We start from the raw sequence: 13,341 nt of genomic DNA on the forward strand, positions 1-13,341 counted from the left end.
ATGCATTGGACGTCGATCAATTTATTGGACGTCGATCAATGTATTGGATGTCGATCAATTTATTTGATAAGTAATCAATGTATTGGATGTCGATCAATTTATTTGATATCGATCAATTTATTTGATATCGATCAATTTATTTGATATCGATTATTTATTCAGTATTAAATCAAATAAATTGATGTTTTATTTACTATCGATCAATTTATTTACTATCGATCAATTTATTTAACAGTAATCAATTTATTTGATGCAGACCAATTTATTTGATATCGATCAATTTATTTACGATTGATTAATTTATTTAGTATTGGGTCAATGCATTTGACATCGATTAATCGATTAGTATTGATGAATTTATTTGATATCAGTGTATCTAGTATTAATCAATCTATTTGATATCGGTCAATTGACTATCGCTCAATTTGGTTAATGCCAATCAACGCATTTCGACATCGATCGATTTATTTAATATCAATTAACTCATTGGATATGGATTTATCGGATGTCGATCAATTTATTTAATAGTAATCAATTTATCTGATATCGATCAATTTATCGGATACCGATCAATGTATTTAATACCGATCAATTAATCTGATATCGATCAATTTATTTAATCGTAATCAGTTTATTCAATGTCGATGAATTTAGTATTGATCTATTCGATGCCGATCAGTTTATTAATACCGATCAATCTATCGGATATCGATTAACCTATTGGATCGCGATCAGCTTATCTGATATCGATTAGCTTCTCTGGTACCGATTGACTCGCCGAGTGTCGATTGATCGTTATTGATTGATTATCAATTATCGATTAGTTACCAATGTTCGATTAATTGTCGATCATTGATTGATCGTCGGTTGGCGATCGGTTATTGATTATCGATCGGCGGGTCGATTGGTTGTCGGACGCCCGCGCGTCTTAGCGATGGGGCGATCGGTGATTGATTGATTACCGATTATTGATCACCGAGCACGGGGGGGTGGGGTGGTCGTCGTCGCCGTCGGTTGCTGTGGGTCGAGGGGTCGGTTATTGATCGTTTATCTTCGGCGACCGCCGCGTCGGCCATTGGCCGCCGTTATCGGTTATCGGTCGGTGTGATCGGTTATCGATCAGGTTATCGGTTATCGATCAGCGTTATCGGTTAACCGATCGTCATTATTGGTTATTGATCATCATCGATTACTGATCATCGTTGTCGGTTATCGATCAGCGTTCTCGTTTATTGATCATCATCGTTGGTTATTGATCAGCTTCACCGGTTATCGATCAGCATTATCGGTTATTGATCATAGTTATCGATTATTGATCAGCCACTATGGGTTTATCGATCGTCGTTATGGGCTATCGATCGTCGTCGGTTATCGATCAGCATTATGGATTATCGATAAGCGTTATCGGTTATTGGTTGATCATTGTTGATTGTCGATCAGCATCATTGATTTTTGATCAGCGTCATCAATTACTGATCGCCATCGATTATTGATCATCGTCATCGATTGACGATCATCAGTTTATCGATTATCGATCTCATTATCGGGGTTATTGATCAGCCTCTTATTGATCACCACTATCGATTATTGATCAGCATCATCAGTTACTGATTGTCATCGATTATTGAGCATCGTTTATCGGTTTACTGATCATCATTATTATCGATTATTGATCGTCGTTATCGGTTATTGATCAGCCCCATCGGTTATCGGTACATCAATTATTGATTAATCGATCGGCATTATCGATTAGCGATCAGCATTATCAATTTTTGATCATCATCGATTATTGATCGTCGTCATCGATTGACGTCATTATCGATTATCGATCTCATTACTCGGTTATGGATCAGCTTTACCGGTTATCAATCAGCATTGTCGGTTATCGATCATAGTTATTGATTATTGATTGGCCTCATCGGTTATCAGTCATCGTTATCGATTACTGAGCATCATCATTGATTGATTATCGATCATCATTATCGGTTATCGGATCATCATTATCGGTTATCGATCAGCATTATGGGTTATTGATATAGTTATCGATTATCGATCGGCCTCATCGGTTATCGGGTCATCGTTATCGATTAGCGATTCAGCCTCATCGATTATTGATCAGCATCGGTTATTGATCATCGTCATCGAATTATCGATCAGCATTATGGGTTATCGATCAGCACCGTCGGTTATCGGTCGCCGACTGTCCGGTTATTGATTATCGATTGATTTCCAATATTGATTATTGATTACGCGTCATTGATCTCCGTTGCCTCCCGGCCCCCCCCCAACCCCGCCCCCCCCATCCCCCCCTCCCGACCCCCACCCCCACCCCCCCCCCGCAGACCTCCACGACCCTAGCGGGAAGAAGCCGGTGATGGTCTACATCCCACGGCGGGTCGTACATGGAAGGCACCGGGAACCTGATCGACGGCAGCATCCTGGCCAGCTACGGCAACGTCATCGTCGTCACGCTCAATACTACCGCCTGGGCATCCTGGGTGAGCCGCCGCGCGGCCCCCGCCCCCGCCCCGGGCCCGCCCCGCCCCGCCCCGGGCCCAACCCGCCCGTCTCCACCCCTTTTTCAGGGCTGCGTAGTACTCCCCGCCCCCTCCACACCCCCTTTTTCAGGGCTGCGTAGTACTCCCCGCCCCTCCCCACCCTAACCCTAACTGGGTTAGTGGAGCCAACATATCGATGACAATAATAATAATAGCGATAATAATAACAAATAATAACGGCAATAATAATAATAGCAATAATAACAACGGCAATAATAATAACAGCAATAATAACAATGGCAAGAAGAAGAATAATAATAGCAATAATAATAATGCAAAAACAATAGCGATGACAATAATAATACCGATCATAATGATAGCAAGAATAATAGCGATAATAGCAATAATAATAACGGCAATAATAACAATAGCAATAATAATAATAGTAATAATAATAAATCATAGCAGTAATAATAATACGGTGGACGATGCCAACAATACCGACGGGAAAGTAATAATAACAGCGATAACAATAATAACGGCAGGAACAACCGCGATAACAATGACGATAAATAATAGCAATAATAATAATAGCAAGAACAACCGTGATGGCCGTAATAATAATAATAACAGCGATGATGGCAAACAATACCGACGGTGGCAGGAAGTGGTGGCAATAAGTAATAATAATAATCAATAATAATAAATCACAGCGATGACGATAATAATAGCGATGCTAACAATAGCGACGATCGTAACAATAATAGCAAGACTAATAAATAATAGCGATAGTAATAATAGTAATGATAAATAATCGCGATAATAATAATAAATAATAGCGATAATAATAACAACGATAATGATAACAGCAGCAACAATAATACCGACAACAATAATAATAGTCATGATAACAAACAATAGCAACGGTGGCAGTAAATAATAGCGATAATAATAACAGCGATAATAATAATAATAGCAAGTATCTCAGTACCCCAGGTGCTACATACTGACTACTCGGTCCCCCTGGGTGCTGGGTGCTGAGTCATCCCGGGGGTGCTGGGCGCCGAGTTCCCCCTGGGTGCTGGGTGCTGAGTCCTCCCGGGTGGGTGCTGGGCGCTGAGTCCCCCTGGGTGGGGTGCTGGGTGTTGAGTCCCCCGGGTGCTGGGTGTTGAGTCCCCCCGGGTGGGTGCTGGGTGCTGAGTCCTCCCCCGGGTCCTGGGCGCTGAGTCCCCCCGGGTGGGTGCTGGGTGCTGAGTCCCCTTGGGTGCTGAGTCCCCCTGGGTGCTGGGTGTTGAGTCCCCCCGGGTGGGTGCTGGGTGCTGAGTCCTCCCCCGGGTCCTGGGCGCTGAGTCCCCCCGGGTGGGTGCTGGGTGCTGAGTCCCCCCGGGTGCTGTGCTCAGTACCCCCGGTCCCCCCCCCACGCCCCCGCAGGGTTCCTGAGCACCGGCGACCAGGCGGCCAAGGGCAACTACGGGCTGCTGGACCAGATCCAGGCGCTGCGCTGGGTGGAGGAGAACGCGGCGGCCTTCGGCGGGGACCCCAAGCGCGTCACGGTGTTCGGGTCCGGGGCGGGGGCCTCGTGCGTCAGCCTCCTCACGCTCTCCCACTACTCCGAAGGTAAACCGAGGCACGGGGGCCCCGGGGTGGGGGTGGTCCTCCCATGAGGTGCTGTGCTCGGTACTCCCGGGTGCTGTGCTTGGTACTCCCGGGTGCTGTACTGAGTACTCCCGGGTGCTGTGCTTGGTATTCCCGGGTGGGGTGCTGCGCTCGGTACCCCCGGGTGCTGTGCTCAGTCCTCTCCCCCCCCCACCCCCCCGTCACAGGCCTGTTCCAGAAGGCCATCATCCAGAGCGGCACCGCCTCTCCAGCTGGGCCGTCAACTACCAGCCCGCCAAGTACGCCCGGGCGCTGGCCGAGCGCGTCGGCTGCGCCGGCGGAGGGTCGACGGCGGGATCCGGTGGGTTCCCGGGATCGGGCGGGTCGGCGACGGGGTCGGGCGGGGTCGGTGGGGTTGGGCGGATCGATGGGATCCGGTGGACTGACGGGACCGAGTTTATTCCCAGGATCCAGCGGATCAATGGGATCTGGTGGACCAATGGGATCTGGTGGATCGAAGGGATCCGGTGGTTTGATGGGATCAAGTGGATCGATGGGATCGGGTGGATTCCTGGGACCGGGTGGATCAATGGGATACGGTGGATCGATTGGATTGAGTGGATTGATGGGATCAGGCGGAATCAACAGGATCTGGCGGATTCCTGGGACTAGGCGGATAGATGGGATCCAGTCGATAGATGGGATCCAATGGATTCCCAGGATTTAGCCGATCGAGTGGATTGGGCGGGATCGGGTGGATTCCTGGGATCGGGTGGATCGATGTGATCCGGTGGTTTGATGGGATCTGGTGGATCGAAGGGATCCAGCGGATCGGTGGGGTTGGGTGGATTCCCAGGACCGGGGCTGATCGATGGGATCTGGTGGTTTGATGGGACCCAGTGGGCTGATGGGATCGAGTGGATTCCTGGGATCCAGTGGATTGATGGGATCTGGTGGATCGAAGGGATCCACTGGATCAATGGTGGTGGGTGGATCCCAGGCACAGGACGGATTATTGGGATCAAGCGGATTCCCTGGATCCTCTGGATTGACGGGATCTGGTGGATCAGAGGGATCCAGCGGATTGTGGGGTTGGGTGGCTTCCCAGGAGAGGGCAGATTGAGCGGTTCAAGTGGATCGACGGGATCGGGAGTATGCCTGGGATCGGGTGGACCGATGGGATCCAGTGGATCAACGGGATCTGGTGGAATCCCAGGATCGAGCGGATTGATGGGATCGGGTGGATCGATGGGATCTCTCTTGGGTCAATGGGATCAGGCGGATCAACAGGACCTGGTGGATCCCCGGGACCGGGCGGATAGATGGGATCCAGTGGATTCCCAGGATTTAGCGGATCGAGTGGATTGGGCGGGATCGGGTGGATCGATGACGGGATCCGGCGGACCGATGGGATCCAGTGGACCGATGGGATCCAACGGATTGATGGGATCGGGTGGACCGAAGGGATCCGGCGGATCGGTGGGGCCGGGTGGATTCCCGGGACCCGGGGCCGATCGATGGGATCCGATGGTTGGATGGGACCCGGCTGGCTGACGGGATCGAGCGGATCCCCGGGATCCCACGGACCGATGGGATCCAGCGGAAGGAAGGGATCCAGCGGATCGACGGTGGTTGGGTGGATCCCGGGTACAGGGCGGATCGTTGGGACTGAGCGGATCCCTGGGATCCGCTGGGTCGACGGGATCTGGCAGATCGGAGGGATCCGGCGGATCGACGGGACCGGGCGGCTCCCCCCCTCCCACCCCCCCCAGGCCCCGCGGCGGACTCGGCGGCGCTGGTGGAGTGCCTGCGGGCGCGGCCCCAGGCGGAGCTGACGCGTCAGTGGATCCCGCCGGCGGCGCCCTACCACGTGGCGTTCGGCCCCGTGATCGACGGGGACGTGATCCCGGACGACCCGCAGATCCTGATGGAGCAGGGCGAGTTCCTCAACTACGACATCCTGCTGGGGGTGAACCAGGGGGAGGGGGCGCGGCTGGCGGAGGGGGCGGCCGGGGGGGAGGGCGAGGGGGGCGGGCTGAGCGCCGGGGCGTTCGAGGCGGCCGTGGCGGGGTTCGTGGACGGGCTGTACGGGCTCCCCGAGGGCCGCGCGGCGCTGCGGGAGACGGTGAAGTTCATGTACACGGACTGGGCGGACCGGGACAACGCGGAGACGCGGCGGAAGACGCTGGTGGCGCTGTTCACGGACCACCAGTGGGTGGCGCCGGCCGTGGCCACCGCGGACCTGCACGCGCAGTACGGGTCGCCCACCTACTTCTACGCCTTCTACCACCGCTGCCACGACGCGGCCTCCGACCCCGCCGCCGACCCCCGCCGACCCCCCCAGGCTCCGCCCCCTCCGCCTCCTCCGCCCCCGCCAGGCCCGGCTGGGCCGACGCCGCCGCCCACGGGGACGAGGTGCCCTACGTCTTCGGGGTCCCCCTGGCCCCCGGCGACGCCCCCGCCGCCGACCTCTTCGCCTGCAACTTCTCCCGCAACGACGTCATGCTCAGCGCCGTCGTCATGACCTACTGGACCAACTTCGCCAAGACCGGGTACGGCGCCGGGGGTCGGGGGTCGGGGGTCGCGGGGGGGGGTCGGGGAGGTCAGGGGGAGGTCGGGGGGTTGGGGGTCACGACGGGAAGGGGAGAGCGGGGCCGGGAGAGTGGGGCGGGAAGCACGTGAGGGACGTGGGGTGGAATGAGGGACAGGAAGTAGACCCGGAAGTGGAACCGGAAGTAAAACCGGAAGCGGAAGTGGACCCGGAAGTGGGGGTGGGGAGCATGTGGACGACACGGGAGTTAAATAGGGAACAAAAAGTGGACCCGGAAGTTGAACCGGAAGTAAAACCGGAAGCGGAAGTGGACCCGGAAGTGGGGCGGGGAGCATGTGGACGCCGTGGGGAGTTGAATAGGGAACAAAAAGTAGACCCAGAAGTGGAAGCAGAGGTGAAACCAGAAGCGGAAGTGGACCCGGAAGTAGTTCGGGAAGCCTGTGGGGTGGTGGGGGAGCATGCAGGGGAGGTGGGGGTCGAATGCGGAATGGGAAGTAGACCCGGAAGCGGAGCAGGAAGTGAAACCGGAAGCGGAAGTGGACACGGAAGTAGTTCAGGAAGCCTGTGGGGTGGTGGGGAGCATGCAGGGGAGGTGGGGGTTGAATGCAAAACAGGAAGTGGACCCGGAAGCGGAACGGAAGCGGAAGTGGACCCGGAAGCGGAATCGGAAGTGGGGCGGGGAACATGTTGGGAGGTGGGGGTTGAACACAGGACTGGAAGTAGACCCGGAAGTTGAACCGGAAGTAAAACCGGAAGCGGAAGTGGATCCGGAAGTGGGACGGGGAACGTGTGAGGGAAGTGGGGGTGGACTGAGGAACAGGAAATAGGCCAGGTAGTCAGACCGGAAATGAAACCGGAAGCGGAAGTGGACCCGGAAGTAGGGCGGGGAGCATGTGGACGACATGTGGGTTGAATACGGACCAAAAATTAGACCCAGAAGTGGAGGCGGAAGTGGACCCGAAAGCGGAAGTGGGCCCAGAAGTAGTTCAGGAAGCATGTGGGGAGGTGGGGGTCAAATAGGGAATGGGAAGTAGACCCGGAAGTAGAGCAGGGAGCATGCGGGGAGGTGGGGGTTGAACACGGGACAGGAAGCCGACCTGGAAGTGAGACTGAAAGCATGTGGGGAGGTGGTGGTCAAATGGAGAAGTGGAAGTAGACCAGGAAGTGGGGGAGGTGGGTTGAATAGGGAATGTGCAGTAGTCCCGGAAGTGAAACCGGAAGCAGAAATAGACCCTGAAGTGGGTTGGGAAGCATGTGGGGGCAGTGGGGGTTGAATGGGGGAGGGGAAGAACACACGGAAGTGAAACCGGAAGCAAAGCCGGAAGCGGAAGTAGACCCAGAAGTGAGGTTTGGAGTATGTGGGGGAGGTAGGGGTTGAATAGGGAACAAGGACTGTACCCAGAAGTGACACCGGAAGCGGAAGTAGACCCGGAAGTGGGGTGGAACGCATGTGGGGGAGGTGGGTGTTGAATAGGGGAGTGGAAGTAGACCCAGAAGTGAAACCCGAAGTGAAACAGGAAGCCGAAGAAGATCCGGAAGTGGGGTGGGACTCATGTCAGGGAAGTGGGGGTTGAATAGCAAACAGGAAGTATACCCAGAAACGAAACCAGAAGTCGAAATGGAAGTGGGCGTGTACCCTAAAGTAGGACCTGAGGCATGTAGGGGTCGTGGGGGATCAGCTGGGAAACAGGAAGTGGAACAGAAAGCAAAACCGGAAGCGGAAGTGGGACTGGGTTTGTGTGGGGGCGGTGGGCGTTGGCTGGCGAACAGGAAGTATACCCGGGAGTGAAATCGGAAGTAAAACAGGAAGAGGAAAGGAACCAGGAAGTGTGTGGGAGAGGAGGGGAACCGGAAGTAGACCCGGAAACGAAACAGGAAGCAGAGGTAGACCTGTTACCTGGCCCGGATGAGGGGGGAGTGAAGTCCAACCAGGCAGGAAAAAGGAAGTAGGGTGGCAAACGGAAATGGAGAGGAAGAGGGAACCGGAAGTGGAGGTGGAAGTAGCAACTGCAGCAGTGGAACCGGAAGTGAGGCAGGAAGTGGGAGACAGAGGTGTGGAAGGAGAGTCTCACCGGGCAGGAAACCTGAAGCGCGGTGTCCCCTTGACCTCCTTCTCCGGGTCCAATTCCTGCTTCTGCTCCCGACCCCATCTCCACTTCCTGTTTTCCATCCCACCGTCATCCCAAGGCCTCACTTCCTCCTCCGGTCCCACTTCCGGTCTGCCTTCAGCTCCACAATCTCTCCGCGGCCTTATTTCCGCTGCCGCCCCCACTTCCTCTTATGCTTCCGGATGCTTCCGGTCACACCTTGGCTTCCGGCTCCACTTCCAGGTCCCGTTTCCCATCCCCCCATCACTTCCTGGCCACACTCCCGCTCCCGGTCCGATTTCCGGTCCCAGTTCCGGTTCCACTTCCGCTTCCGGGTTTACTTCCGGGTTCACTTCCGGGTCCCCTTTTCCCACCCTCTATCTCTCCCGGGCCCCACTCCCGCTCCTCGTTACATTTCCGGTCGTGATTCGGGTCTCTCGTCCACTTCTGGTTCCACTTCCTGTTTTCCTTCCGCTTCCAGTTTTACTCTGGTTCCACTTCCGGGTCCCGTTTTCCATCCCCCCACTCCCGCTTTATTTCCCACTCCCGCCCGGGTACCAGTCTCGGTGTCACTTCTGCCTCCTGCTCCACTTCCTGTTCCACAGCCTGTTTTGCTTCTGGTTCCACTTCCTATCCCACTTCCAGCATCACTTCCGCTTCCGGTTTCAATTCCGGTTTTACTTCCGGGTTTCATTTTTCCTTTCCCCCATCTCCCCCGGCCCCCATTCCCACTCTCGGTCCCACACCTGGTGTCTCTTCTGCTTCACGTCCCACTTCCAGTTCCACTTCCGCTTCCAGTTCCACTTCCGGTTCCACTTCTTGGTTTCGTTTTTCCTTCCCCGCCGGCCCCGGCCGCCGTTCCCACCTCTGGTCCCACATCTGCTTCCGGTTTCACTTTCCTTTCCACTTCCTGTCCACTTCCTGTTCCACTTCCGCTTCCGGTTTCACTTCCGGTTCCACTTCCGGGTTTCGTTTTCCTTCCCTGCTGCTCCTGTTCACCGTTCCCATCCCCGGTCCCATGTCCACTCATGGTCCCACTTCCGTTTCCATTTCCGGTTCTGCTTCCTGTTCCACTTCTGCTTTGGGCTTTACTTCCGGTTTCCCTTCTGGGTTTCACTTTTCCATCCCCGCTGCTCCTGGCCGCCGTTCCCGCCCCCGGTCCCACTTCCGCTCCTGGTCCCACTTCCCATTCCACCTCCGTTTCTGGTGCCACTTCCTGTTCCACTTCCTGTCCGCTTCTGGTCCCACTTCCCATTTCACTTGTTTCCACTTCATGTTCTACTTCCGCTTCGGGTTTCACTTCCGGGTTTCGTTCTTCCATCCCCCTGCCGCCCTCGGCCACCGTTCCCGCTCCTGGCCCTACGTCTGCTCCCGGTTCCACTTCCCGGTCCACTTCCGTTTCCGCTTCCTGTTCCGCTTCCACGTCCGGTTTTACTTCCGGTTTTACTTTCGGTTCCACTTCCGGGTTTCGTTTTCCTTCCCCTATCGCCCCCGGCCGCCGTTCCTGCTCCCGGTCCTATGTCTGCTTCAGGTTCCACTTCCCATCCCACTTCCTGTTCCATTTCCTCTTCCACTTCTGCTTCCGGTTTCACTTCCGGTTCCACTTCCGGGTTTCATTTTCCGTCTCCATCTGCCCCCGGCCGCCGTTCCCACTTCCCGTCCCACTTCCTCTTCCACTTCCGGTTCCGTTTCCTGTTCCACTTCCGTTTCCGGTTCCACTTCCGGGTTTCACTATTCCGTCCCCCCGCCGTTCCCGGCCACCGTTCCCGCTCCCGGTCCCACGTCCGCTCCCCGTCCCACTTCCCGTCACACTTCTGCTTCCGGTTTCACTTCCGCTTCCGGTTTCACTTCCGGTTTCACTTCCGCTTCCGGTTTCACTTCCGGTTCCACTTCCGCTTCCGGTTTCGCTTCCGGTTTCACTTCCGCTTCCGGTTTCACTTCCGGTTTCTCCCCCCCCGCAGGGACCCGAACCAGCCGGTGCCGCAGGACACGAAGTTCATCCACACGAAGCCGAACCGGTTCGAGGAGGTGGCGTGGGGCAAGTACACCCCGCGGGAGCAGCTGTACCTGCACATCGGGCTGCGGCCCCGGGTGCGAGACCACTACCGCGCCACCAAGGTGGCCTTCTGGCTCGAGCTCGTGCCCCACCTGCACGGCCTGCACGACCTGGCGCAGTACCTGTCCACCACGACCCGGGCGCCGGGGTCGGAGGGCGCGGCGGGCGGGACTTCCGTGGGCGGGACTTCCGGGGTCAGCGTGGGCGGGACTTCCGGGTCGTTCCCGTACCGACGGTCCGCCTGGCCCAGCACCAAGCGCCCGGCCCTGGGGGGCGGTGGTGGGCGGAGCCCGGCCCGGCGACCCCACCCACCGGGGTCGGAGGGGTCGGAGGTCAACCCCGCGGCCGACCCCGGGGCGGTGCTGATCGAGACGCGGCGCGACTACTCGACGGAGCTGAGCGTGACCATCGCGGTGGGCGCCTCCCTCCTCTTCCTCAACGTCCTGGCCTTCGCCGCCCTCTACTACAAGAAGGACAAGCGGAGGCACGAGACCCACCGCCGCGACCCCCGGCCCCACCCCGCGGCCCCCCCCCGACCCCCGACCCCAACCCCCGCCGCCGCCCGGCCCCCTGCCCCGCGCCGACCCCGCCCCCGCCCACCCCCCCGACTACGCCCTCGCCCTGCGGCGCTCGCCCGACGACCTGCCCGTCGGGGTCGGGGTCGGGGTCGGGGTCGGGGGGGTCGGGCCGGGCGGCGGGGCGGTGCCCCACGCGCACTCGACCACGCGGGTGTAGTTGTTGCCCCCACCCCGGGGTGGGGGCGGGGCTGGAGGGCAGGAAATGGAAAAGAAGGGAGGAAACCTACGCGGCCCTGAAAAAGGAAAAGGGGAAGGGGGAAAAAAAAAGGGGAAAGGGAGGGGAAACCTACGCAACCCTGAACAAGGGAAAGCGAGACGACAGGAAGAAGGAGGGAAACTTACGCGGCCCTGAACAAGGGAAAGAGAAGGAAACTGGGGAGGGAGGAAGGAAACCTACGCAGCCCTGAAGAAGGCAAAGGGAAGGAAACAGGAAAAGGGAGGGAAACCTACGCGGCCCTGAACAAGGAAAGGGGAAGGAAAAAAAAGGGGGAAAGGGAGGGGAAACCTACGCAACCCTGAACAAGGGAAAGCGAGACGACAGGAAGAAGGAGGGAAACCTACACGGCCCTGAACAAGGGAAAGCGAGACGAAAGGAATAAGGGAGGGAAACCTACGCGGCCCTGAAGGAGGAAAAGGGAGGAAACAGGGAACGGAGGAAACATATATAGCCCTGAAATAGAGAACAGGAGGAAGGAAACGGGGGGATGGAGGAAACCTACGTGGCCCTGAACAAGGGAAAGAGAGGAAACCAGAAAAAGGAGGGAAACCTACACAGCCCTGAACAAGGAAAAAGGGAGGAGCAAAGGAAGGAAACCTATGCAGCCCTGAAGAAGGGAAAGGGGAGGAAACAGGGGAAAGGGAGGGAAACCTATGCAGCCCTGAAGAAGGGGGAAGGGGGGAAACAGGGAACGGAGGAAACACACATAGCCCTGAAAAAGGGAACGGGAGGAAGGAAACGGGGAAGGGAGGAAACCTACGCGGCCCTGAACAAGGGAAAGGGAGGTAATAAAAGAAAATGGGGGCGGGGGAAGGAAACCTACGCGGCCCCGAACAAGGGTGGAGGGAAAGGAGGGAGGAAACCCGCGCGGCCCTGAAAAAGGACGCGGCCATCGGGCACCGAAGAACTCAAACAGCTTCTCCTGACTGCGAACCCTAAGCAATGTGAATTCCGGGGGGGTGGGGGGGGGGGCGGGGGGCGGGGAAGACGGACAGCCCGGAAGGTTCCGGAACCGCCCGGAACGTCCCGGAAACTCGGGGGGGAAAGTCAGATTTTCTGCTCAATTCTACCCAGATCCGCCCGGAAGGTTCCGGAAACGCCCGGAACATTCCGGAAACTCGGGGGAAAAAATGGGATTTTCTGTTCTTTTCTTCCCGGAACCGCCCGGAACATTCCAGAAACTCGGGAAAAAAAGCCGGATTTCCTGTTCTTTTCTTCCCGGAACCGCCCGGAAGGTTCCGGAAAAACCCGGAACATTCCGGAAACTCGGGGGGAAAATGGGGTTTTCTGCTTGATTCTTCCCGGAACTGCCCGGAACATTCCGGAAACCCGGGAAAAAAGCCGGATTTTCTGCTCGATTCTTCCCGGAACCGCCCGGGACGTTCCGGAAACCCGGGGAAAAGCCGGATTTTCTGCTCGATTCTTCCCGGAACCGCCCGGAAGGTTCCGGAAACGCCCGGAACATTCCGGAAACCCGGGAAAAAAGCCGGATTTCCTGTTCTTTTCTTCCCGGAAACGCCCGGAACATTCCGGAAACCCGGGAAAAAAGCCGGATTTCCTGTTCTTTTCTTCCCGGAACCGCCCAGAACGTTCCGGAAACTCGGGAAGAAAAAAGCCGGATTTTCTGCTCGATTCTTCCCGGAACCGCCCGGAAGGTTCCGGAAACGCCTGGAACATTCCGGAAACTCGGGGGGGAAAATGGGATTTTCTGCTTGATTCTTCCCGGAACCGCCCGGAACATTCCGGAAACCCGGGAAA

At 56.5% G+C, this 13,341-nt stretch overlaps 1 protein-coding gene across 1 annotated transcript; it reads left to right on the forward strand.

Moving 5' to 3' along the window:
- Positions 1–1,346: 1,346 nt before the first annotated feature.
- On the forward strand, positions 1,347–11,454 carry LOC125344660 (neuroligin 4-like; the record flags this gene model as incomplete). The annotated part of the gene is given in 12 exon segments (XM_048337086.1): positions 1,347–1,407; positions 2,019–2,207; positions 2,343–2,386; positions 2,388–2,477; positions 2,480–2,498; positions 3,930–4,115; positions 4,322–4,354; positions 4,357–4,455; positions 5,867–6,417; positions 6,420–6,646; positions 10,694–11,290; positions 11,292–11,454. Coding segments are annotated over 12 exon segments (2,259 nt in total), but the record flags the coding sequence as incomplete, so codon positions are not given.
- Between the last annotated feature and the right edge of the window lie 1,887 nt (positions 11,455–13,341).

This window comes from Perognathus longimembris, unplaced genomic scaffold (genome assembly GCF_023159225.1).
Source record: "Perognathus longimembris pacificus isolate PPM17 unplaced genomic scaffold, ASM2315922v1 HiC_scaffold_219, whole genome shotgun sequence".
Taxonomy (NCBI): domain Eukaryota; kingdom Metazoa; phylum Chordata; class Mammalia; order Rodentia; family Heteromyidae; genus Perognathus; species Perognathus longimembris.